The sequence below is a fragment of the Carlito syrichta genome, unplaced genomic scaffold (assembly GCF_000164805.1).
Source record: "Carlito syrichta isolate Samal-C Ts95f unplaced genomic scaffold, Tarsius_syrichta-2.0.1 Scaffold311755, whole genome shotgun sequence".
NCBI classification, from domain to species: domain Eukaryota; kingdom Metazoa; phylum Chordata; class Mammalia; order Primates; family Tarsiidae; genus Carlito; species Carlito syrichta.
The window spans coordinates 186,827-214,189 of record NW_007255851.1 but is presented as its reverse complement, the minus strand read 5'-3'; the positions used below and the strand labels follow the sequence as shown (position 1 = coordinate 214,189).

Below are 27,363 nucleotides of genomic sequence, written 5' to 3'. Positions count from 1 at the left end.
TCCAGTGGGGGCTCCAGAATATTAGGTCAGACCTGCTGGGGATGTGGGTGTCTGGTGTGCAATCCAGTGCCTTATGAAAGATGCAAAGAATTGCACAGAAGCAAGAGTAGAAAAGATAGTTTATTTAGAAAGCAAATTAGAGAGAGGGGAGAGGAGAGGGGAGCAAGATTCACCTCTCCAAGGTAGGAAAGGGGGCCAATACTTAGGAAACATGGCAGCAGCCACAGCTCAAAGAGCACATGGCCACATCAGAGTCTGGTAAAGCAATGGTAAAAGTCTGTAAAACATACATATTTTAAATACATTATGTGTTTACATACATACTTTAAATATGTAAGTCTGGTAAAAGATACATATTTTAAAAATGCACAAAGCACTTAGAAATATATGAATGTATGTGTATTACTCCTGCCCTGTTTGTTTTTCTGAATAACTGGAAGCCTGCATATTCACTTGTTTTTTTTTACTGGAGGTGTTTCATATCCAGTAACATGGATACAGCACATTTTCCTTACAGATGTCGAGTGTCATTGAGTATGTAAATGCTGCCTGACTTAATCAGGTCACCTAGTCTTTGTTTTTATAATGTGGTGTGAACATCTTAATATGAAAGGAACCAAAAAAACCCCAGATTTCATTTATTTAAGAAAATTGTGTATTTATTCTTTTTTTTTTAAGAGTCAGAGTCTCACTCTGTCGCCCAGGCTGGAGCGCAGCGGCATGCTCATGGCTACCGGAGCCTCAACCTATTGGGCTCAGGCAATCTTTCTGCCTCAGCCTTCCAAGTAGAGAGAACTACAGGCACACACCACCACACCCAGCTAATTTTTTGATTTACCGTAGAGACACTGTCTCACCAAGTTGCCCAGGCTGGTCTTGAACCCCTGGACTCAGGCAGTCCTCTTGCCTTGGCCTCCCAAAGTGCTGGGATTACAGACTTGAGCCACTGAGCCTGGCTGTATTTATTCTTACATGTTTAACCTTCAGTCATCGTCAAGGTACTCTTCGTTTGATGTAATACAGCTATTGAGACACTTTTTCCACTGCTAACACAAAAGTTTTTGAACTCGTCAATTTTGATGTCTTTTAGTGCTTCTGCCGTTATTTTGATTTAGCTCTTCTTTCACAATAGCAAAACATTTCCCTTTGAGGGCTTTTTTCATCTGGAGAAACAAAAAAAATGTCTCTTGGATGGGAGTGAATTAGAGAAGGGTGAGGGATAGGCGTCATGCTTTTTTGGTCAAAAACTGCTGAACACTCAGTTCGGTGTGGTCAGGTAAATCACCCAACATGAAATGGGCAAACGCATTGAAAGATTCTCCAAAAAAATATTCACTGAAGTTGAATGAAGTTGTCTCACAAGAACGCTAGCTAGTACACTAATGCTGATGGGTTCCTAAAACACTTACTTAGAGGGGAAAACCTGTACTACAAGGCACCTCCACGCCAAAAGATAATTCTAGTTATTTTGGGATTCCCCTTGTATATTTCTTTGATGTGCTTTTTAAATAATGGTGGAGACTGTCTCAATGCATATTTTTACCAACAGTATGCTAAATGCAAACTTTTTTGATCTTTGCATTTCTATTTGGTTAACCTTGGTATCTCACTGTTATTTTAATTAGCAATCCTCCATTCAGTTCTATTCATCTTTCCATTTCTACCAGAATAAGTACTAGACTGTTTTGATTACCATACCCTTAGGATGTATGTTAATACCTGGTAGGTCTCATTGTCCCTGTTATTTCTCTATAGAAGAATCATTAAAAAGGTTAAGGACGTTTTAGATTGCTTTAATGACAGACTTACCAGCACAATCTAATTGCTGCTCATATTACACAAATCCAAGAAACATGAAAAGTGGAATTTCCTGCTTTCCCTCAAAAAAAGAATTATTCACATCACAATTTTAAATAGGAAAATTAACTAGTGACTAAAAATTTTTTTAAGACATGTTCCTAGAGTAGATTATATATAATCACCTCTCAAAAAAGACAGGTAAGATCTTTTACTTTTACATATGTGTAAATAACACAGAGGGAAACTTAAAAAAAAAAAAGCCACTGCAAAAGGATTTTTTAAATCAAGTTCTTGGTTAGTACCATACTAGGCTAGTATTCTCCTCAGAATTCAAGTCTATCTAGGACGTGGAATGTGACCTTATTTCAAAATAGGGTCTCTGCAGATATAATCAAATTGAGTTCACACTGAATTAGAGTAAGCCCCAATCCAATGACTGATGCCCTTGTAAGAGGGAAATTGGACACAGACACACACAGAGGGAAAACACCATGTGAGGCGGATATTGGAGTGATGCAGTTAAGAGACAAGAGATGCCAAAGAGTGCTGGCAGTCAGTGGAAGCTGGAAAGAGGCAGGGAAGGACTCTTCTCCAGAACCTTGAGGGCATGGCCCTATTTTACCTTGATTTTGGACTGCTAGCCTCCAGAACCATGAGACGATAAATCTTAGATCTTTGAGACATCAAGTATTTGGTAAACTGTTATGGCAGTCCTAGGAAACTAGTACAAAAACCAACACAAATTTTGTGTAAGTTTGAAATGCCATAAATTTCAAGTAGTATAAAACTTTATCGTGTGACGTGTCATTTGATGTATCTTTTCAGTCACCAGGTTGCTTGCAATAAGGCAAAAAGAAAGAACTTGATTAAAAAAACCCTTTTGCAGTGACATTTTTTTACACTATTATATGAGATCACTGGGTTATAATTTACATCAAAGAAAAACAATTTCTGGAAATAAAAGTCATTGTTTTATAAATGGTTCATACTTTTATTACACATTGCCTCTATATATCTTAACAACTTCAAAAGTGCAGTTGGATTATACGGGAAAAGATTTTTCGTTTGCAAACGATAAACGGCATTTTGTAGTTCTTCAAAGCATTTTACTATTCTGTAAAATATTCCTACTTTAGAGACAATATTATCTGGGGCCATTTCGCAATTAACAGAGAAGGGAGTATCCAGTTCTTTTGGAAGCAGAGGCCTTGATGGAGGCCCTAGGCTAAGTTCTTTTCTGTCCCTGCTTGTTCCAGCTTTACCCTGAATTTTCTTACTTACTTCTTGGTGTAAAGATGTCTCTTTACTGCTAGCTAAACACTGGTCTGTGGATTCCACTTCAGAATCATCAGAACTGTCATAATCGACCAGACTTTGAGACGCCCATGGAGAAGACAGACTACGAACCTGCGAGGTGTGGGTCTCCTTGGACATCACAACCTGGTTCAGTGGATCAGAAGAAGTATCAGCAGCCCAGGAGACCCCAGCATAAGCATTTATGTGACTACCAGGAGCAGTCAAATTATGAGGTGTTCTATGGTTGGGAGTTTGGTCTTGGACAAGTGAGGGGACACAATCACAAACATTTATGTCATATTTAGATTCAGCTACATCAAAGTCCTTGCAAATGGTGAAGAAATTATTCCAGTCTTTTTGTAGTAATTTTAAATACCTAACAAAATATTCAAGAAAACAGGTTTCCGATGAAATCAAAAAGTCGAGAAGAACTGTAGAATCAAATCCTATATTTTTTAAGAAGTATAAGAAAATACAGTGAGGATTGTAGCCATTATCATGTGAGAGATGATTCCACATTTCTTTTTCTTGGGTCAAGCTTTCAGTAGCTTCACATTCTCTGAAAATGAAGATAATGGTAATCCCAGATTAACAACTTTTTTCAAAGATACTAGTTTTAACAGACATAATTCACATACCATGAATTTACCTATTAGAATCCTTTTAAATTTATGCAACTTTAAAAGATAAAAATTTCAAAATGCATGACTCTCCCCACAAACTATCTGACCCAAGAAAACAAAGTTCACTGACTGCGCCACAAAGTCCTCTGTCGTCCTTTCTCCTGACTTTGGAATTCTTCGTTCTAACAGGTAACCAGTTCCATGTGGTAAAATAATCCCTAAACATCCTTCACCATCCTCCTCAATAAGGGTGGGCACGTGGTCCAGCCTGACCAATCAGAGCACCCTACACTCCTGACCATATGACTGATTCAGACTCTGACCCAAGTGGGCTAATCAGATCTCCCTGTGACTTCTGCTGGTGTTACGAAAGATTTTAACTGTAAGGCTGATGTAAGTTGTTGGTAGTGATGACTAAGAATGAATTCAGAGTTGTGAAAGAAAGAAAAAGAGAAATAAATGATTATATGATTTGAGGCCCAGCACATACAGTTATATCTGATGCCAACTTGAGCCCTTAGAAATGCCAATTATGAGCCACTAAATTCTGTTTTTTGCTCAAGCTAGTTTGAATTTGCTTCTATCATTTAGAACCAAAAAAACTGTATTAATACAACTACATCTGAAAAAAATTTACATGCCTCCCTGGACACACTGAAGTTAAGAAAGTGAGAAAATCATATATAAAGCACATTTAATTCAGAGGTTTCCACTTCCTCAGGAGTAAGAAGCCAACTTTGAGTACAATTAAGATACACTCTTAGAGGCATGTGCATTTACAGACTGAATTTGTATTTGACCGTTTTTTGAACCTAATTCAAATCACATGCAGGAATCTTGTGTTCTTGATTAGGACCTTTTGAAAATTGGCCCCAAACACTTAGAGTTTATAAACAGCCACTGCCAGCAGTGTCATGATACAAGTTAAGTCCTGGCAGCATAATATTGCACCACTGATCATTAGTAAGAAATCCCCTTCTCATAGGCCAAGAAAGAAATGGAAATACAGCAAATACTTTAGGGTTTTAATAAAGCAGAGGCAGAAATAGTGGAAAAGGTCATCAGTTATTAACTTCAAAACCAATTATAGATATTTGCCACAAGAAGCTATTACCCCAAGTACAGCTGTTTTAATAAAGCAGAAACAGAATCAGTATAAAACATCATCAGTAACATAACTTCAAAACCAATTTCAGATACTGGCCTCAAGAAGGCATGAGCCCAAATTCAACTGTATATTAACATGAAAACTCAGAACAACTCCTTTGATTGTTTACAAGTTTGCACTCACCTTTACAAAGGCAAAAATCATCTTATGAAGCTTAATACAGAGGAGCAAGTTTTAGAGGTAAAGAGATCTTAAATGTCAATTAAGATTCAGAGAAGTACACTAACTTACTGGAGACTAAAATGAAACCCCTAGGTTCAGACTCTGTCTAGGTCTACTGCCCCAGATCTGTCCAGCCAGCCAAATTTTGTAGTCATGCAAATGTAATCTCATTTTCAAGTAAGTCAGTGTTAAAGAAAGGAGTTGGAACTTATGAGGAAACCACGGGATGTTCCCCCCTCAAATGATGCAAAGTAAACAATGTGCTCAGCACATTTTCAGAAATGTTTTCTATCTTCCAGACTTGCAGGTAGTCCAATAATTACTTTAAATCTACGAACCTGGTCAGTGTTAAGTAGATGCCCACTGAGGCTTTAGCTGCCTCCAGCATGTCATCGTCTTGTTCTATGAAGACCCTAGACAGCCATTCACATGGATCATGCATTTGCAGAGAGGGCTGAAGATGAGGCTTTAAGAAGGTCAGTAACTCAGACATGAACCTCTGTAAGTCAACTTCAAAAAATGCAAATTTCAAAGTGTAGGCAGCAATTTATGAATGCATTAATAATACCTTGCCTAAATATAAATTCATAGTGTCTAAAGTACCTTAGAATTCACATTTTCAAAAAATCCCGTGAGTTAGGAATTCTGTTTCGCAGATGGGGACACTGAGGCCCAGGGAAAAAAAAAAGTGACTCACCCAAAAGAATACATTTTAAAAATACAGCCAGATTTGCAACTACTTCCAAATAACTAAATGCCTCTTAGAAATAAAGGTTAAGTGATTTCTTGCTAAAAGCAGATAAATAAAAGAGTAGGTATCAGAGATCACTTCATTTGATGTCACAGCTGTCTATTACTAGAGGCAACAATGCAAGCAATCAAAAATAATTTTGCCTTCAAAATAACAGAAAAGTATGGTTTTTGTTTGTTTGTTTAAAGCATAACAAGAAAGTACTATTATAAAGCACAAAAATCAAAAAGGTTTTAGGGAGTTTTAACTGTAATTTAAAACTGCATTATGTAACAGATGCCACCTAGTGTTATAAATTATAACTGCACAGAATTATAACGTGTAGCTATTTAAAGCTAAATGATAGTCAAAGTAATTCAGTGAGTCATTACTCACAATTCAAGCTTTTCATTGAATCTGTATGCTGCTTGTTTAGAGATGTTCACTATGCATTTGTCTCAGGTGAAACGGAAGACATGTCTTCCTCAACACCAAAATTGCAAATCACACTTTACATGGCTTTCTTTCAACTCTTGAGCTAGCATCCTGAAAATTATATGCAATTTATTGATCCATATAACTTTTCATATACTAGTTTCAATTCTAACTGGTAATAATCTATATTAGTACAAATACTAATTTTGTAAAGGATAATATGAATACAATACTACAAATACTTGGATATGAATTGAGTTCTATCACTTTGAGGTGACTCAAAGTTACCTCAAAGGCAACTTTTTTTAAACCTAAGTCATTTGTTACACTTTATTTAAAAAGCTGACATGTTTCTTAAGGTAATTCCAGTCCTTTTTCTTTTGAAAGGAAACTTAATAAATTAAAATGAGGATAACATACAGCTTAAATTGGTTGAATTTATACTAGTCCTGAGATTTGATGAATATGAATTATACTTAAATAAGTAACTACACATTAGCTTGCATAAAAAAAGAAGTTCAGAGAATTACCTTTCATTTCCTTTGCTGAAGTACAATTCTGCAACTTGATTTCTAAGGATTTCATTATAACCAAGCTCACTGCTCCAAGGGTCACGTGATCTGGACCCGAGACATGGTCACATCCAAGCTGAACTTCACCTCCAAAGGAAGGTTTTCCATGAACAGACAGTGTCTTCAACAACCCCAAATTCACAGCTTGCAAGACAGCATTAGCTAGAGCCAAAATGTCCACCTCTAAATGACAGTCTGGTGGCATTAAGGCAGGCATAGGTCCACGGCAGAGGTCTTCACCCACTTTACGGAGAAGGCACTTTTTGATGAATATGATGAATTTCCTTTTGACAAAAGTCTGAATCGGCCAGGTAATAACTTCTAGCACACAAGATGGTTTCAAAAATAAAATCCTCTGGCAAGTGAAATGTAACTTCAGGTAGATTCTGGAGGCTATAAGAAGCTCAAGTAACTCCAGGAAGCACATCAAGCTGCTTATTATTTTAGAAGTATTCTGACAGTTTTCAAAATGTTGAGAAAATAAGGAACTGTAAAATACTTCTAAAACAGTGTCAAAAGGATTCAGGAACTGCTTTAGAATTTCTGCAATTATAAAAAAAAGTAATTATAAACAAATGGACAAAGTCTTCTTAAAACACAATTTTATAATTCAATTTTTGTAAGTATCACTTTATGATTTGGAATGTTTACCTCTAACATTAACAAATGAGGACACAGATTAACAGCTAATAACCACAGGTAATTTACAAATACCAATAGCATCAAACTATACAAGGGATGTAGAATAGTGAAAAGCTTTAATTTTGTTCCTTATTTTTTTTCTTTTTTTGAATTGGGTTTTTTTTTAATTCAGTTGGAGTCACATGCCATCGCCCAGGCTGGCGTACAGTGGCACGCTCGTGGCTACCACAGCTCGACCTGGTGGGCTCAGGTGATCCTTCTATCTCAGCCTTTCAAGAAGCTGGAATTACAAGCACATGCCACCACGCCCAGCTAATTTTTTGATTTATTGTAGAGATGAGGTCTCACCAAGTTGCCCAGGCTGGTCTTGAACCCGTGGGCTCAGGCAATCTTCTCACCTCCATCTCCCAAAGTGCTGGGATTATAGTTGTGAACCACCATGCCCGGCCTTTTTTTCTTTTAAAAAAGGTTATTCTCCATCAAAAAAATATGGTTTAGGTTTTCATACTTGAAGACGGCTTACATGTTTTAAAATAAGTTTTATTAAAATGTTCCTAGAAGCAAGGCGACGATTGTTTATTAAGCAATGTAAGCTGTACCTATTTTCTGTGAACATATATTTTTAAAGATTTCTTTTATTACAGCTGTAAGAGTCCAGAGGCAGTACATTACTTTGTCACTCTCAGAGTATTCAGAAAGATTTTCTTGGCAAAAAGCAATCCAGAAATTACTTAATGTTATCTACAAGCAAGAAGATAAAAAAGGTAGTTATAATACAGCACTTTCTTTACAATTACAAATAGCATATAAACACAAGTATATACAACACTGTTTACTAATTTGCACCCCCCAAAAATATGACAATATGTGGTAAAACAAGGCAAAATAGAAGTATCTTTATATTCTTTAAGATGTCCAATAGGTCATAGAAATAAAAGATCAAAAGGAAGCATGACAACATTAGCAGTGTTATCTCTAGGTGGTGGATGGATGTGTACAATTTTTTTTTATACTTTGTTCATTTTTCAAAAGGACTGTATCACTTTTTATATTCAGAAAAAATGTTATTATAAGAAATAAGTAATTATAAGCTGAAAAGTCAGTAATGCTTAGATGTGTTTATTAACTAATTCCTCTGAAAGAAAATAAAAGAAAAACCTGGTTTTGAATTTGTCTATATTGTTTTTTATTCTGCTGAGGACCATTCTCAGAATTTATATTAAAAACCTGTGAAAATGGGCTTGTTCTCAAGTAGAACTTCCTATACGTTTTTGGGGAGAGAGAAAGTCTACCTACTTCTTTGATAATCTGAAAAAGTTATGGACTCTGACATAAAATTCACCTCTCAAGTTAAGAATATGATTCATGGCTGGGCGTGGTGGCTCATGCCTGTAATCCCAGGACTTTGGGAGGCCGAGGTGAGAGGAATGCCTGTGCTCAGGGGTTTGAGACCAGCCTGGGCAACTTGGTAACAGGTAAGACCTGTCTCTACAATAAATAAAAAAATGAGCCAGGCATGGTGGTGCGAGCCTGTAGTTCCAGTTACTTGGAAGGCTGAGGCAGAAGGATCAAGGCTACAGTAGCTGTGAGCATGCCACCACTCCCTAGCCTGGGCAACAGAGTGACACTCTGACTCAAAAAATAAAATTTTTGATTTATTATGATTTACAACACATTTAGGAGTCTAATCTTTTTTTTTTTTGAGATGGAGTCTCACTCCATCGCCCAGGCTGGAGTGCAGTGGCATATTCACGGCCACCCCAGCATCGACTTGCTAGGCACCAGTGATCCTTCCACCTCAGCCTTCCAGTTATCCAGAACTACAGGCACACCCAGCTAATTTTTTATTTATTGTAGAGACAAGGTCTCACCAAGTTGCCTGGGCTGGTCTCAAACCCATGGGCTCAGGCAATCCACTCAACTCAGCCTATCCACTCAACTCAGCCTCCCAAAGTCCTGGGATTATAGGCTGAGCCACCGAGCCCGGCCAGGAGTCTAATCTTGACACAAGCTATCATCATATTCCATTCTTAAAATTTTGTGGATTTTCATGTTATTATGTCAGCAAACATTTTGTTAATACACATATTTTAAGGGTAAAATCAAATGCCAAAAAGCAATTTTAAAGAAACTATTAAGAGAAATAATATCATAATTTGATTACTTATCTTACCTTTTCTCTCAATTGAAAATATAGAAGCAATGCAAGGCACTTGGCAGCCATGTGGGATAACAATTTATCAGAATTTTGGAACATACAGATCTATAGAAAAACAAACACATTGACCATTATTGCTGAGCATTTTTAAAACTTTTATTTTAAATATCTAGACCTTTAAAAAAACAAACAAATGGCTTACTAATTTAGAGTCAAGTACAGCTGACTCTAAAAGAATTTTAATTATATCTCTGTATCTCTTCTTTGCATGGAACTCCGTTTCAACAGACAATATCCTGGCTGTCATGGTGTTGATCACTGTTAACTGAAGGAGCGTTACTTCTCTGGCACCGCTCATTTGAGAATTCATCTTCAAACATACTGGTGCCACACGACTCAAAGGCGCACCAACAGAGGGTGGCCAGTGCTTGCCCTGGACACCAAAGGTGCTTGCCCATTTTAAGGAGGTGGTTGTAGAGCAATCTTGGTCTGGAAATGCTGGCATGAGATAAAAGATGTAATCATGGCTCTCATTTTCAAGTGTGGCTCCACGAAGTACCTTCTTGTATAATTGTTCTAAAACTTCACAGAAAGCTTGCATAGTGATTTCCAAAACGTATCTTATGAACAACTCCAAGTTGTAAATATTAAATCTTAGAAGTACAATGAATCTCTAAGACGTTTCTTCAGTGAAACCTGAAACAGGAAAAGTAATTTAAAAATTCAAAGTGCTATATATACACTTATTACAAGGGAAAGCAACTGTTCCACTTAATTACTAAGCCAAGTGAAAGGGAATGCTGACTGCTTAATTTCTAAAGTGAAAAATCATAATGAGAATATTACTTTAAGACAATAACAGTGAAACCATACAGGTTTAAAAACATAAAATTATTTTTAATTTCTCATACCAGAAACTTGAGCTTTCTTCTAACATTTTTCAATGGCCGCCCACGTTTCTGAACTGGGAGTATGAACATCTGAAGCAGATAACTGCCTTATGCGCTGTCAGGTTATTTAGCAGCATTCCTGATCTCTATCCTCTGGAGGCCTAAATGCTCTCTACCTCGTCTGCCAGATTCTGACAACTAAAAAGGTCTGCAGACATTGTCAAACGTCCCTTGGGGGACAAAATTACCCCAACTGAGAACCAATAGGTTAACTCAAATTCACTAATCTTCATTCTAATTTACAGATAAAACCCTAAAGTTAGATTGCTCTATGGTTAAACTGTATCATGGCTCTGGCTGATTAAATTCCAACTTAAAACTGTATGATATGGCCATCACCCATAACATTAAATAAAAATAAATGCCATCCCAAGAAAAAGACAAGATGTTAAAACAACTGCAATCAGACATGAGCAAACTGTACTTGTAGCTGGATGCAAATGTAAACATCTGGTTGTCCTGGACCTCTCTGATATGATGAGGACCAGGCAAAGGGTAGGGACATTTAGGGGCAGACATGGCTTTTAAAGCATGGAATATGAGAAATAAGAAGACAGATCAATGTCAGAGGAAGCATATAATTACTTTAGCGGGAGCATGGAAAGGAAACATTTAAGATCCTAGCATAAGCAAAACTGATTACTGAATATTCTTTCAGTGGAATGCTGGAGCCTCTGGGAAGTATCTGATCCTCATAGGAGGGTGGGGCTTGCTCCTTTCTTTGCTTTGGAGCTATTCTACACCTCTAAATCATGGATAACAGATATCAATGCAAATAATTCTTGTCCAGAGATATGCAAATAACTGTTTGGTGGAGGGGCAACCCTCCTCACAGTGGGAAAAGCATTTTGCTTCCATTTGCAAACTCATTTAACATTCTTTCACTCCATACAGATTCGTGGTTCTCTTACTATTCCTTTAAATGAGTAGTGCCCGGTTCCCTTATTAATTAATTAATGAGCTAAATAAAATATTTGATACGTGGTTATTTTATATGGGTCATGATTTTGTCCTCTTGAAATTTACCCTTTAACAAAATCCACAGACTTCCCTACTCTAGCCAACCCATTTATATATAACAGTCCTTCCCATCTTTAACCTCCTTCCTCATAGAAAAGGAGGTCAAAGGGCTTCAATGACACTGGATCTCACTTCTACAATGTGGCCCACTAAACTCAGCCTCGGTCTTTAACTCTGAATATTTTTGATCTGAGGTTTTTTGAATCCCTGGATGCAGAACCCATGGATACAGAGGGCTGACTATAATTCCACTGAAGCTGCAGAATCAAAAGGCCTGCAAAGTAATCAGACCTTCAGGGGTCTCTGACCTTGGTTAATGATCATGAGATTTCCTGGGATCAGTGACATGGTTTTGTGGAACTGAATTTCCAAACAAAACAAAGTGCAGTCATTCCTCAGTATCCATGGGGGACTGGTTCCAGGACTCACGGAGGATACCAAAATCTACAGATGCTCAAGTCCTGTGTATAAAATGGTGAAGTATCTGCATATACCTTATGCACGTTCTCCTATACACTTTAAACTATGTCTAGATTACTCATAATTAACACTGTACAATATAAATGGGATTTCAATAGTTGTTATATAGTATTGTTTAGGGAATAATGACAAGAAAAAAAATCTGTACATGTTCAGTATAGCTGCAGTTTTCTTTTTCCCCAAATATTTTTGATCTGGGGCTGGTTGAATCCACAGACACAGAACATGAATACAGAGGGCCTACTGTGTTCTCAGTAGCTCCCCCAAACCCAGCAACTTCTCATGAAAAGTCAAACTATCTACTTTTCCTACTAGGGTATCAGTTCATCAACCTCAAAGGCACTATGAATAAGAGTGACTAAGACCCTGGCTTTACTTCCTATACAAAAATTATCCCAGAATGCTCCACAATTGCAAAACTTGAAAATAAAGCTTATGGAAACAAACTTGAAAACCTTAAGGAAATGGAGGACTTTCTGACATCACACAACCTACCTAGGTTGGAACAAGAAGAAATTGAGACCCTAAATAGACCAATAACAATCAAGCTTATAGAAACAAAGTAAGTTTGGGCACAGTGGCTCACACCTGTAATCCCAGCACTTTGGGAGGTCAGGATGGGAAGATCGATGGAGGCCAGGAGTCTGAGATCAGCCTGGGCAACAAGCTTGACCACATCTCCACAAACAACAACAACAAAAAAAATTTTTTAATGAGCCAGGTATGATGGTGCAAGCCTGTAGTCGCAGGTACTTGAGAGGTTGAGGTGGGAGGACTGCTTGAGCCCAGGAATTTGGATTACAGTGAGCTATGATTACCACCACTGCACTTAAACTTGGGCTAGGAAAATAACAATAATAATAAATAACTTTTTTTCAAAAAAGTAGGAAACATCTTAGGGATCTAAGGCTAGGAAGAGAATTCCTAGACTTGACTCCAAAAGCAAAATCCATAAAAGTAAAAACTGATAAACTGGCCCTCAACAAAATTAAAAACTTGCTCTGCAAAAAACTTGAGGATAAGAAGCCAAGCTACAGACTGAAAGAAAATATTTGCAAAGTACATATCTGACAAAGGGCTAGTATCTGGAGTATATAATTCTTAAAACTCAACATTAGAAAAATATTCAATTAGAAAATGGACCTGAGATATGAACAGACATTTCCTTGAGGAGGATATGGAGATTGCAAATAAGCACTCGAAAAGATGTTGAGCCACATTAGCCATTAGCAAAACTCAAAACTAGGATGAAATACCATCGTCAGAATAGCTAAAATCAGTGACGCCAAGTGCCAATGAGAACACATGCTGAGAAACCAGATCCCTTTGGCACTGCTGGTAGGAATGTAAAAATGGTAAAGCTACTCAGGAAAATAGTTTAACAGTTTCTTAGAAAATAAAAGATGCAACTACCATCTGACCCAGTAACTACAAAGGCAAATATTTTAAATCTCCGAGATGATTTAGACCAATGGTTCTCAAATTCTAGAATCAGAACTTCCTGAATGGCTTGTTGTAATGAAAATGGTTGGGCCCACCCCCAGAGATTCTGATTTAGTGAGCCTGGGAGGACCCAGGATTTGAACCAGGGGCTACACTTTGAGAAACACTGACCAATCTGCTTAATTCTACTGAAGAGATTTCTGAGCTCTTTAGGTTTATATCATATTATGCTAATGCTAAGCACTACTTAAGAAATGGAAAACCTCCAGTGTATTAATATGAAAAACAAAACTTTTCTACCCTTAATTGCTAAAATTTGATTCTTCCTGTTAAGTGGTGCTTCAGAATCAAATGTTTCACTGAAATCTTTTCTTGACTCATTCCCCTTTACCAGTGTGTACCTTTTCCCTTTTCCACATTCCCTGTGAAAACCAGTGGCAGGGTAGGGTTTAGGGACTGACTATCTACAGATGTGGTACTACCCAGATTTTACCAAACTCCTAAATTCTGTATATACAGAAAAGACTTGATTTTCAATTGATAAAATAAGATTACTAGCCAGGTGCAGTGTTCGCACCTGTAAACCCACTTGGGAGGCCAAAGCAGAAGGATTGCATGAGGCCAGGAGTTCGAGACCAGCCTGAGCATATAGCAAGACTTTGGGCTTACAAAAAAAAAAAAAAATTACCTACCTATTTCAGCAAAATAGCATTCCTTCAAAGAGTTGCAAAAAAATACATGGCTTATATGGTAAAAACATTTATGAAACATAAGAAAGAAGATGTCAACACTCCTTCAATCATTAATCTTGAAAGGCTCCTTCCTGCCTTTGGGCCTTGATACACTGCTGTTCCTTCTGCCTAGAAAGTTCTTCCATCCACTTTTTCCTTTTGTTTTAAGCTTAAATATGACTTTCTCTGGCAAGGTTAGGTCTTCCTGTGATAACCCCAGTCTCACCTGTGATCTGTCTTACAGAATGTGTTAAAACTAGACTTAAAAATCTGCGATGATTTCTATGTGTCTCCTGTGTGAGACTGTGAACTCCCCTAGAGTTGACTGCTTGGTTCATTACTTCATCCCCAGTGCCTAGCACAGTACCTGGTACACAGTAGGTACTTCTATCTGTTGAAGATATTCCTGGGCGAAGAGAAATTTAGTAGTGTATATATCTAAAATTATTATAAGATCAGTCTGAAAGTTTATTTTAATATTGTTGTGATCTCAAATTTTATAAATGCCATGCAACTTTTAATTTCTGAATTTTAAGTTACAATACAAATTTTTTGTCAAAAAATTATAAGTACAGTAGTATCCATAGCAGGAACTGAGTTCTGAGCTCATTCAGTCTTTACCATATTATATGTTCGACAATGTGCTCAGGGCACACACTGAAGTCGCATCTTAAAATGGTTGTGGTAAAGTGCAAATTAAGACCATCCTAGAAGAAAAAATATCCTTCAATTACCAGGACAGGAGCTACAAGGAACTCAAAAGCTGCCAGCAGCTTCCTTTCTTTCAGCAGCCTTTTTGCTAGAATGGTAGGACCAAGGTTTAAACAGTCTCTTGGGCAATGGTCCTTGACCACTCTGAAATCACTAGCACACTACGAAAAATCCCAGAGCTCTGGACTCCCTGAACCAACTGAATCAGAATTGTTGTGGCGGGACTTGGGCATTTCTTCAATGATAAGACTTTTTCTACTCAAGGAATAAACTCTATTCTGGCTGAGTCAGAGTTTTATGACTTAAACTTCATAAATATTTATTCTAAATGATTTCATTTCTATGTTGCAAGATTAGTATTTCCATTTTCATGAATTTATTACATAAGTGATGAAGCATGTCTACTAAAACCTAATCAGTATTAACTTGTTAAAAATATTCTGCAATCTAAACTGCTTAAAGTCAATGAAAAGTTATAATAATTAACAAATCTGATAGTACTAATTCAATAAAGCAATTAGAATTATGCTAATTCTATTCTGTGAAATTTTGGCAATAGGATATTCCTTGGTTATGACACAATCATATCTTTCAATCATTTGCAATAATACCGTTGTAACTTGAACACAAGATTTTAAGTGAAAAACAAATATGGAAGAGCTGGGAATTAGGAGGCAATTCAGTTATCAGGCTCCTAAGAGCCTGAGAAAGAAATTCTTCACTAAGAAATTCTTCAACTTTCATCTCTTCGTTGAGCCAGCACTTAGCAAACATGCTATCTGAGCTGAATGAGGCTAAGGCTGTCATAAGACTGAATACGTTCTCTGTAACTATTTACATATGTATTTATTCCTTTATCTTCCTCTCTTTCCTTCTTTTGGGAATCCAAAATAGCCTGATTGCATAATTAGTATGTCTTATACAACTGAATTTGTAAATCACATTAGAACTGCTAAAAATTTTTCAACAAATTTACTTTAAAGATCGAATTGACTTTTTTTTTTAGCAATTCATGAATTGGGCAGCATCTCATCTAAAGATTTAGAAAAGGTGCTCTGGATTAGCTGAGCAGAGGAGATAAGTTCTTTAAGCAGAAAAGGGCTGAAGAAGGCAAAAGAGAACAATAAGTGGATTGGCCATTTCAAATTACTTTCCTTATTGGGTTAAAACAGAGGATAGATATCCTTTTCATGGTGGTTGAGGTAAACTGGGCTCCCTGCTGATTTCTTTGCTCTGAATCTCTTGTTCTTTAGAAAACCGGCCCATTTCAAAGTTTAGTTTGGTTACATGGCATCTACCACTAGTGACTCCATTGTTATTTGGTCTTGCCTGTTGGGCCTAGAACAGGTGTTTAGTCTAAAGCAATGGCCTCCTACACATTTCATTTAACAATACTAATATCACTTTAAACTTATTTTTTTACATTGGAGTCCCACTGTTAAGAAAAAAAAACAGGAAGACACAGTAAGACTTTAAAAACTGTTGTCTACAAACATAAAACAACACTTGATAAACTTACAATTTCTCTAAATTCATTAGCTAATATAGTCATACAAAACAGACTGACTTTAGATTATACTTTGGCTTCTGAAAGAGGGGTTTACACAGTAATCAATGCCACATATGACTTTTTAACAAATGTTACTAAAAAAATTAAAACTAGACTACAAAAAATATACAAACGAGCCTCCTGGTTACATAAATACAACAACAACCAACAAAACCCAATCCAACAAAACTCTAAAATTCAATTAAAAACATGATGTCTTCCATCTGTAAGTTCCTTCCTCCACTAGCACCCTAGTAAAAGCCCTACTACTTTTAATTTTCAGATCTTGTCTTTTTAACCTTCTGGTCAAATTTATGTCTTCTAAATTCCAAAAATCCCATCTCCAAATAATGTTACAGCAGGAATTTCACCCTGTCTTTTCAGAGGAGCTGGCCCTCAACTGCCCACTTGATCAAATGATCATCAGATTCCACAACTATAACAACTATAAAACAACTATAAAACTCTACACCTATCACCCTAATCTAAAACAACACAAAGGTTTAGACCCAATAGACAGGGTCAGTGCCCACTCTCAACATAAAACAACTACGAAAGATTGACCTCCATCCCTCAACTTCCCTAAAAGATTTTAGTGTCCAAACTTCTTGAGGGGGCTATTGATAGAATAGACAGGTTAGACTAGGGAACTTGAGGATTGTAAAAAAGTTTCAAGTCTATTAATGTCTACAACAATACAAAACCACACATACAAACAAGGCAGCTTAGCTATTTAAAAAAAAAATCTTCACATCTACCTAACTCCTAGACTCTTATCAGATACTCCTGCAGCATAGTAGTCTTTCTATCCAGGATGCTTGTGGTTGAGAGCCGACCACCAAGGCAAAAATTGACTTAGAGACCACCTGGAACATACATATCAATAACCAGGGTTAATCCAAAATAATCATGACCTATTTTTACCTTCATTATAACACCATCAACATAAAATTACCCTAGGGAAGCCTCCACTCCCGTCATACACCTGATGCCATGACTATAGCAGTATAACCCTAAAAGGCCTAAGTCTCCTCCTGCTCAACATGAAAAAAGAGTAACAGTAACCCAATCCAAAGACCAATCAATTCTAGGAAAAGCTCACCCCAGGACACACCCTTCAGTACTCCTGAAAATACAAGTTATAGCTCAATAATAGTTTAGACACAAAAACAACTTCTGCCCACTATCCCTTCTTGAGAGCACTATTCTTTACTTAATAAAATTACTCACTTGTCACATGACTTTGTGTGTCTATTTACAAATTCTTTCCAAACTTAAAAACAAAAACTCGATTGTCAACATCAACCCACCATCCCATGCCGGTAGCTACACCCCTTCCCACGGTAACAAAGGTAGAGTTGAAAGTTCAAAAATGACTACAATTTAAATGTCCTCAATACAGCTTGTTTCTAATTATAGTACAACTTTCCACTTCAAGGAGAAAGAAAAATTTAGAAAGTTGACATTATGATATATGATCGCTGAAAAGTATAACGGGCTAAAATTAAAGTAGCTGATTCTATCCTCACTGCAACTACTGAACTTCTACTCTAGCCAACTGCAACAGATCCCTTCTTAAGTGGGTGTATCTTGGCTCACCCTACATCCACTTGCTTCTGAAAAATTTCTCCACTTTCCTTAAAATAAAGTCCACACCCCTAAACATCGTTTAGAGGGCCCTTAAAGAACTGACTCTTCGGGTATTCTCACCTATGTGCCCCAGCCCCCAATCTCATTACCAATCATTCCCTCCCTTATTCTGCTTCAGATACCTTGACTTTCATTCTTGCAATTCCTGTAAACAGCAAAGTTTATTCCAGCATAGAGTCTTTGTACTTCAGATTCTCCCCATATTGTAGCATGGGAAGCTCTTTGTCATTCAGACCGCCACGCTAGTCCTCGAAGCTTTTCCTGACTACCTGTCTTAGTCCGTTTTCTGTTGCTTATAACAGAATTTCTGAAACCGAATAATTTACAAAGAAAAGGAATTTCTTTCTTACAGTTTTGGAGACTGAGAAGTCCATGGTTGAAGAGCCACATCTAGTGAGGACCTTCTTTCTGGTGAGAACTCTGACAGTCCCGAAGAAGCATTGTAGAGCATCACACGCCGAAGGGGCTGAGCATGCCCCCATGTTAGCCTATCCTGGGTCTCTCTTTCTCTACCCAAACCACAGCACTACTTAACCAAAATAGCCTACCATATTCTACTCCAAGTCAAGCCCATGATCCTGCTTGATTTTCTTCTTATAACCTAACTCTGGCTCATAATTTTGTGTTTGTGTTCCCTGAATATCTCCCCGACGACCAGAAGAGTAATCACTCGCTAAATGAATAAATGCACTTAATAAATATGCCTTGATTAATCCTCCTCGCATTTCCTCCACTCTCCCTTTCTCTTCATTCACAGGAATCCGTGAAGGTCGCTCTCCCTGCAGGAAAGCCCCATGACCGGCATCGGCATCCCAAAGAGTTTCTCGCTCCACGCCGGGCGAGGCACTCCCAGGCTGGATGCTACCCGGCTCTCAGGGTCCGAGTCGCGCCCAGGAACCGGCACCTGCGTCTGAGAAGCGCTGAACCCGGTGGCGGGAAGGGCGCCCCTCCTCGTTTCCCCATGACTGCCGTTTCCCCAACTTCAAGCCCGGGACCCGTCCTCGGCCCGCCGCACTCGCCCTCCCCAGCCGCAGAGCTCAGCGGCCGCTCCCGGTTACCTGCCTGGGACCTGGCTCAGGACACGCAGCCTCCACACCGCCATTCGTGCGCTCACTGGTCCTCTCCGGGCCACCGTAGTTCACGGAACGTCCAAGCTGGTCCGCCCCTCGCATGCGCAGAGGCTCGTTCGGCAAGTAGTGTCTCTTAGCAACCGCTTGGAGTCCCCCTGTCAGGGGCGGAGCCTCGGAAGCCGCGGCGGGGAAGTGAGTGTGACCAATCGGAGACAAGTCCCAGTCCCGGTCGACACGCCTTCCCTAACTGTCGCGAATGCAGAGGCCGCTTTACGGCAGGCAGGGGGTAGGGGCTGGCGGGGCTAAGGAGGAGAGAAGGAAGCAACCAACCAACCAAGTCGCCCCCGCCCCCCACCCCCACCCACCCCGGACCTGGTTTACGGCTCCAGGCTCAGGCTCCACGGCGACCGCTGATTGGCTGCTGAAGGCTTGGTCCCATCCCAGTGACCCCAAAGTGCTGGAGGGAGGGGGCGGGGGTGGCCCAGTGCAAAGTGCATCCCGTAAGCCCCCTGTCCGGCTACCCCACGGCTGGCACTTCGGACTTCGTATGACCTGGGACCTCGCTGTCCCGAGACCTTCTAGGCCCCTCTGTAGCTGGAAGCCTCCGGGCCGGAGCGCGGTCGTCCCCTGTTCCGAGCCCCTGGACCGGGACTACCCCCCCACCCGAGCTGGGACTTCCTCCCTGCACCCCTGCCCGAGGCTGCCCGCGCCCGGGACCGCCACCGCTCGCCTGCTTGACTGTCTGGATGCTCTTTGGGCTGGGGCCGTGAAGCATCAAGGAGTATCAGGAGCACTAGGGTCCGGCCCTGCCTGGGGTATTTCTTCAATGGAGAAGTTGGCGAGTGTGGAGGAGGCTGGAAAAGAGGAAGAGAAGCAGCAGCTGAGGAGACAGGTAAAGTCAGTTACCTCTCCCAAGGGGAAGAGAGCTGGCTGGGAGGGTAGGAAGGAGGAGAACCTGCTCCTTCCTGCCTGCCCTTGGCACTCTCCAGCCCCTTCCACAGCCTCCCCTTCTTCAGAGCCCCCTCCTCCTCGCCCCTGAGGCACTGTACCACTCAGAGATTTCTGGTCTCCAGGTTTGAGCTGGCTGGAGGAGACACGGGAGCAGGAAAGGTTCTTCCCACCCACCAGAGAAGCAGAACGCACTGTGCCCTGACCAGCATCCTCTGTAAAGGTAACGAGCCAGCCTTCCCCTCCCCCATTATTTGTTCCCGGCCCCTACCTCTCTAGGCAGTGCTTTATTTTCAGGGTGGTTGCCTGGAAATGCACCCTTTCCTAGCCCCCAGGTAACTAGCAAAACAAAAACTGCCCCTGCCTGATGCTTAACATTTTAATAACTTCTCTACCCCCAAAACGTATATTCCCCGTTTCTCTCTGTATACTGTGTTTCTGTATTTTGCATTATCTTTTGGTACATTGTGCCACTTATTCTGCTTTGAGACTTTGAGACCTTTTTGTAGCTCCCCTCGCTTGCCTTATTCTCATAGGAATTCCTCAATTCCTTGTTAATTGCTTGTTACTTCTGAAAGACTCTGCTTTTTAATTAAACCACATTTTTACTGTTTCCCCCTTATTCCTTCCCATCACCTTTCCTCTACCTGCATCAAAAAATCTTTTGAGTTACGCAACTGACAACGGTTTAGTAGAGGAAGGTAAATTAATGACTTGAAATTTATGAGTTTCAGAAAATAGTTTGATTTTATTCCCTAGTGGAACATGAATCTGTGTACCTTAATAGCGTGAATGGTATGAAGGCAATATTAGGCCCTGAAGCACTTACGTATAAGTAACTTGTTGGGTTTTTGTGTGTTTGGGACAAATGTAATGGGCCCTGCAACTAAAAAAGGTACACATATTTATTACACCTCAGATTTTCTAGTGTTTTGTTAGCAGTCATTTAACTCTCAATAATTTAAAAACAAAGAAACCTTTTGGTGTGTTTAGATATCTGGGGTTTAATTATGGCACTCTTCATAAATAAGATTTTTATTTCAAAACTCTTACAGAGATTTTGCTAGATTGAAATTTAAGCATCTAATTCGTGTCACATTTCTGTTGCCTTATTTTATTGCTGCTTCTGAAAATGCAGTAAAGGTAAGTTTGGGACATTATGTAATTCTAAAAGAGGGGATATGACCACGGAAATTATACAAGAGTTAATTCCAAAATTAGCCACATGAATGACTTTTCTAACATCCAGTAGTGAGAGTATAAATTGACTTGTTAATCTCTGAGTTATTTTAATGTCTCAGATTGTTTGGGGAATTTTTTTTTTTTTGAGTCAGGGTCTCTCTCTGTTGCCCAGGTTGGAGTGTGCTGGCACATTCAGGGCTCACCACTGCCTCAACTTCCTGGGCTCAGGCTATCCTTCCATCTCAACATCCCAAGTAACTGAGACTATAGGCGTGCACCCACACACCAAGCTAATTTTTTTTTTTGTAGAGGTGAGGTCTTGCTATATTGCTTAGGCTGGTCTTGAACTCCAGGGCTCAAGCAGTCTACCTGCCTTGGCCTTCCAAAGTGCTGGGATTTCAGACTTGAGCCACTCACTGTACCTGGCCTGTTTAGGGAATTTTTGATACAAATAAATACTTAAAATAGCATAGGCTAAGATTTTTTTGTTTCCTCTGTTCCACTGAATTTTATGCCCTCTACAAAAAGAAAATATCTTTATTGAGTCTATTAATTCTCAAAGCATAGCTAAAGATACTGTTAAGGAGATCTCAGGGTTTACATATTCTTGAAACCTGGAAGTGGATGCCAAATGGAGAGATTCCACTGAATGGAATTTAGAATCAGTGTCTACCAATGGCTATTCTCTGATGAAAATTTAGGACAGTCTTTATATATATATATACTTGACCATTTCATTAAAAACTAAGCAGAAGTCTTAAAAGTTGAGGGCTAATTTTTATTGTTTAAGTATGGAATTCACCAGAGAGATGCCTAATGATTACTTTAGAACTTTTTTAAAATGCTGAAATATTTGAAGTATGCTGCTTTTTGTTTTTTGTTTTTTGTGTTTGAGTTAAAGTCTCACTCTGTTGCCTGGGCTGAAGTGCAGTGGTACGCTTATGGCTACCACAGCCTCAACCTGCTGGACTCAGGTGATCGTTCCACCTCAGCCTTCCAAGTAGCTGGAATTACAGGCATGCACCACCATGCCCAGCTAATTTTTTGATTTATTTTAGAGATGAGGGCTTGCCAAGTTGCTCAGGCTGGTCTCGAGCCCATGAGTTCAGGCAATCCTCTCACTTCGGCCTCCCAAATTGCTGGGATTGTAGACGTGAGCCACTGTGCCAGGCCTTGAAGTTTGTTTTAAAGATAAAAACAAAGTGCTGTATATCTTATAGCTAAGCCTTCTCAGTTCCGTTTTTTGTTTTTTTTTTGTTTGTTTGTTTTTTACGCTTTAGATTTAACCCTAGGATGTTTTCATATGAGGGGTATTTTCACCTAAGATGGTAAGGGAGGCCTCTGGAGCTATTCAAGTCTGTAAAGTAAGAGAAGACACTTCTCTTCCCAGGTTCCCAGCCAGTTGATTCTCACTGCATAAATAGTATTTCATTGACCTCTCATATTTAAATGATTTTTCTAAGATTAGGAATATATGTAAACTGTCAGCATCTGTATATATCTAATATTAGCATGATTAAGAGTATTTGGTGTAGGTTATGCCAAACATTTAAAATATTTAATCTGGATATTTATTTACCAACATGGCTAGAAAGTTTGGCACTTAATTTTGTGTTAATTTTGTTGCCAGTTACATGGTTTTAGAAAAAAAAGTTATTCAGTTTATTCAGTAACCAATCATAGATTTATAATTTAATAGGAGAAATAATTGATTTAGTTGAAGATATATGATAATGAAGATGAAGATAATTAAGCATCTTTAGTGTGCTATGGCCAATATTTATTGTACTTAAGTTGATGTTATTTATAATTATTTAGTATAATGACATATACCATTTGTCTTTGTTCACATTTGATTTTGGTGGCAGAGAGGTACATACCATCCTTAAAACGTCTGAAATCAAATGTAGTTTCTATTAACATATCTAATACCTGACTTTCATGCTTTCATTTCATTCTCAACTAAATATACTCCTTAAGTAGAATGATTGTCTCCTTTCTTGCAAACTTTCTAGGCAAAGATGAGGCTGCTATGATGATATTGGCAGACATGAGGTTAATTGGATAATATTGACAAGACCTCATCATTTATATTACTTGTGATTTAAGCTCTTAGTTGGGTCTGGCTAAGTGAATTCTAAAATTTTCTCTATTGCCTCATTCACACTTCATGAAAATTACTGGTTTTTCTGCTGTAATCTGTGTGAATTATGGATAAGTTGTGCTTGGTAATAAATCCTTATGCTATATGGAGGTACGGTAATTTGAAGGAAATACTAATACCTTATTTGTTTTAGAACATAAATACTATGCTATGTTGATTGATACTAGAATAATAATGTATTTTGGGCTCTTGATCATATCAGTAGAGCCTGTCAGTGTACATCTGAGCCATGTTGCATGTTTTGGTTGGGCCTCTTAGTGTTTCGGCATCTACCTTCCCTCTTAGGTGAGCCACTGGTAGATTTTCTTTGTCCAATATCCTTGGAGTTGCTGATTTTATTTTCTTATCAGCACGTATCTTTGTTTACTTTGCAAATAAATGCTTATTTCATCTTTTGAGTATCAAACCAATAGCTTGCTTCTAGTTTGTGCGAAATCAGAAAGCACAGTTCTAACTTGTATTGCTTAATTTAAAAATGTGTGGACATTTTAAAATTAGGCCGGGCTCGGTGGCTCAGCCTGTAATCCCGTGCTTTGGGAGGCCGAGGTGAGTGAATTGCCTGAGCCCGCGGGTTCGAGACCCGCCTGGCCAACTTGGCGAGACCTCATCTCTACAATAAATCAAAAAAATTAGCCAGGAAGGCTGAGGTGGAAGGATCGCCAGAGCCCAGCAGGTTGAGGCTACAGTGGCCGGGAGCGGCCACCGCACTGCAGTCTGGGCGACTAAGTGAGACTCCAACTCAAAAATAAATAAATAAATAAAAATAAAAAAAATAAAATTAATAGTGAAAATAACATGTAAAAAGCCATTAATGTCTAATCATGTTAGAGGAAATTGGGGAAATGTCAAATTTGGTGAAGATTATATAATTTTGGGCAGGTCTTAAACATATTTGTTTTATGTTTATTCTTCACTCAATTTTATCAGTACTGATTTTTTCTTTTAACTATGTGAAGCAAGAAGTTTTAGTTTTAATAAATGGAGTTCACTGGGCATCACATGGAAGTTAAGTGGCAATGTATTTTAATTTCTAAGTTTGTAGTTTCTAATATGGTCAACAATACGAGAGCGTGGAAGCCTAGATTGTTTTATTTTGACCCCATTGACAGTGGGAAAGAAAGTCATTCTTGTTTGTGTTCCTTTTTTTTTTGCTTTTTTCTGCCTGTGAATCCTAGAATGGAATTTCTAAAGATTGCGCCCTCAGAGAACCAGTAGTTCCTAAGTCCACAAGTCATCATTAATTGGAGACAACTTACACTGAACATACGTTGCTCAGGAAATTACTTCCTTTACTATGTTCTTTTATTTTATAGGTGATTTCGATGAGCTACCAGATTTTTAAACTTTAACTACCTGAGGGGAAATAGACTTTTTTCCGTTCTCATCTCTGGACTTCTGTGTTTTTTTTAAATAGGTACATTTACTGCTGGATACTTTACCTGCTTTTAAGTTCAGTAGACTTTTTCCCTCTTTATTTATGCATACCTGAGTAGCTATATGCTATTAGGTGTAGCACTCATAAAATAACTCCAAGAGAAAATGAATTGCTTATCTGATGGTTTGGACTATTTTGGGCTCTTTTGGTAATAAATCATTTTCCTTCATAATTCAGAGTAATGCAGCTGACAGGGATCATGTGTGCAGGACACGTATGTGTATGTTTTTTTCTGGTGAAGATTGATGCACCAGTACATGCAAGTACAAAATGTGCTTTTTTGGTTAAAACCTGTGATTATTATTTATAGTGCTTAGTATTATCAGAAAAAAGAAAAATAATCTTAAAACTTCTAGGAATTTTAAAAATTCCTTTTAAGTATGCAGAACTCTCTATGAAATGCCACCCAGAGTTGCTACCTGTGGCCAAGGCATACCACTGTGCCAAGAACACACCAACTATCCTGATGACGCTCATTTGTCTGGCTGAAGTAGCTCATATGGAATTGTCAGATATTACTGTTGTTTGTGCATCTTTCTTGTGGGGAGAAATTAGTCACTTCATCTTTTGCCACCAAGTGTTTTCTTGATATTATTAATCAATTAATATGATTTTATATTCTTATATCCTCCTCCCTGTCAATCCTAGCCACCTCCTTGTAAGTGGTGATGTGTAGTTGGAAGCCAACACCACCTCCACAGGGATTCTTGCAGACTCAGGACCACGTTTTTGGACCATTTCCTCTTTTCTTGGGAGTCAGGGGTGCTAAGGACACATTTAGAAGTAAGGTGCCCAGTGATGTTCATTCTTGAAATGTCGAAGGAGCTCGTAAAAAATGATGGCATGTCCATGTGTGGAAATGTGTGTCATCATTGGAGACATTGATTTGCATTTTAAAAATAAGCTTTATTTTAATATAATTTCAGCTGTACAGAGATTTACGAAGATAGCACACAGAGTTCCCACATACCTCAGACCCAGTTTTCCCTATTCACACTTTACCTTACCTCCTGGAGGGGAAACTGTCTACATAAGCAAACTATTTGGAATTTTGAGTAAAAGATTTATCATTTTCCCCCCTTTATTTGTTCAGTCACTTATTTATATCAGTATGGACTCGTTGGTATTTATTTTATACTTTGGGTTATAATCAATGCTGTTTTAAATGTCTTGTTGCTCAGATTGCTCCATCTTTGGCTCTCGAGCTCTTGCTGTTGTCTCCTGTGTCCCTTTGGCATATCCCATCATGGTGTTTTTCTTTAAGCACTTCCTTCTTTTATCAAACTTACTATGCTCCCAGGCTCATCTTCTCTATTTCTTACCCTAATCTTAGAATCAGCCATTTCCATAGGATCATTCTGCATGTTTGACAGCTTGCCTTGTAGGAGTTGTTCTCATCATATCCACTTCATTTATTTACAAATATGTAGAGTTTTCAATCAGATTTCATTTCCAAATGCAAGTTGGCAAAGTCTTTATTTTCCTTGAAGAAGTTTGGCAAGAAAAAATAAGATATGAAAAAGGGGAAAAGGTAGAAGTAGACTTTACTAATTCACATGCATTGAAAATTGTTGTGTGCATTTAGCAGTACCTACAACTGCCATGTTTTTCTTGCTGTATGTCAGGGTGCCAGGTGATCAGACTTTTCCTTGTCTGAAGGTTTAGGTGGTGGAGAACTTAGGACACCTGCCACCAGGGGATGGATGGGGTGACAATTCTCCTAGCACGTAACTCCTAGAGTGATTCTGGTGTGATGTGTGGAAGTCTTTCTGCGTATGCCCTTAACCTTCATGGAATTTACAGAGTGAGGACTGAATTGACATGGAGAAAGAGCCTTCTGTGGCTTATTTTATTTTATTTTATTTTATTTTACTTAGCTGTAGAGAATTTTTTCAGAACTCATATGGGGAAGCTGGCCAGAGTATTGTTAATGTTTTATGTAGTTTGGGGTATGAATAAAGGAATAAACAATTTGAAAATGATTCACTTGATTCCTTTAGGGCATATGAAGGACTACCATTTAAAGACAGTCTCCTTTTAGTTGTCATAGATTCCATTATGACCTGGCCACCTACTGTATTGAATGCATACATGTTCTCATTTTAGTCCTGTTTAGAAAGAGCAGGTGACTAATAGTGTCAGTTAAAAAACAATTCAAATGAAGCAAGTTTGAAAATATATTCTCAGTAAAGGAAAAAGAAGAATCTGTGCTTGTATCTGAATTTCAAATGTATGATTTATTGTTTTCTTTATTTACTCTTTTTCAATCAACTGCATTTTGGGGAAAAAATTCTGAAACTAAATCATATTTATTGGCGATGAGTGTATGTAATGAGATGATTTTCTCTAAGTTCTTTCTCTGCTAAACCTAGACTTTAAAGGCAGCTACGATTCTTTATTATTATTATTATTATTTTTTTTTTTTTTTTTTTTTTTTGAGTTGG

The 27,363-nt window shown here is 38.5% G+C and overlaps 2 protein-coding genes across 3 annotated transcripts in view; one reads left to right on the top strand and one right to left on the bottom strand.

Annotated features, from left to right (window-relative positions):
* Positions 1 to 2,763: 2,763 nt before the first annotated feature.
* On the bottom strand, positions 2,764 to 20,277 carry LINS1 (lines homolog 1). 2 transcript variants are annotated; one of them, XM_021718044.1, is made up of 8 exons: positions 20,243 to 20,277; positions 19,563 to 20,044; positions 9,789 to 10,282; positions 9,602 to 9,691; positions 8,028 to 8,169; positions 6,745 to 7,329; positions 5,388 to 5,559; positions 2,764 to 3,655 (listed from the first exon to the last, which is right to left on the bottom strand). In XM_021718044.1, exons 3-8 carry the CDS (start codon positions 10,185 to 10,187, stop codon positions 2,773 to 2,775), a joined length of 2,271 nt encoding a protein of 756 aa, XP_021573719.1. In that variant the 5' UTR covers positions 10,188 to 10,282; positions 19,563 to 20,044; positions 20,243 to 20,277; the 3' UTR covers positions 2,764 to 2,772. The 2 variants fall into 2 exon arrangements, with proteins under 2 accessions (XP_021573719.1, XP_008067204.1); XM_008069013.1 differs by lacking the exons at positions 19,563 to 20,044; positions 20,243 to 20,277 and adding an exon at positions 19,183 to 19,300 and having other exon boundaries at positions 2,765 to 3,655.
* Positions 19,634 to 27,363, top strand: part of ASB7 (ankyrin repeat and SOCS box containing 7) — a 44,535-nt gene continuing 36,805 nt past the window's right edge. Inside the window, exons 1-2 of the mRNA XM_008069012.2 lie at positions 19,634 to 20,082; positions 20,264 to 20,361. The gene's annotated coding sequence lies outside the window, so the exon portion shown is untranslated. The remainder of the gene's footprint in view (positions 20,083 to 20,263; positions 20,362 to 27,363) is intronic.

Coding starts and splice junctions, on each gene's coding strand:
- LINS1 (XM_021718044.1), bottom strand. CDS start 10,187: ATGCAAGCTTTCTGTGAAGTTTTAGAACAATTATACAAGAAGGTACTT. Junction 9,692..9,788: donor CTGTACTTGACTCTAAATTA/GTAAGCCATTTG, acceptor GTTTTTCTATAG/ATCTGTATGTTCCAAAATTC. Junction 8,170..9,601: donor ATTTTCAATTGAGAGAAAAG/GTAAGATAAGTA, acceptor TCTTGCTTGTAG/ATAACATTAAGTAATTTCTG.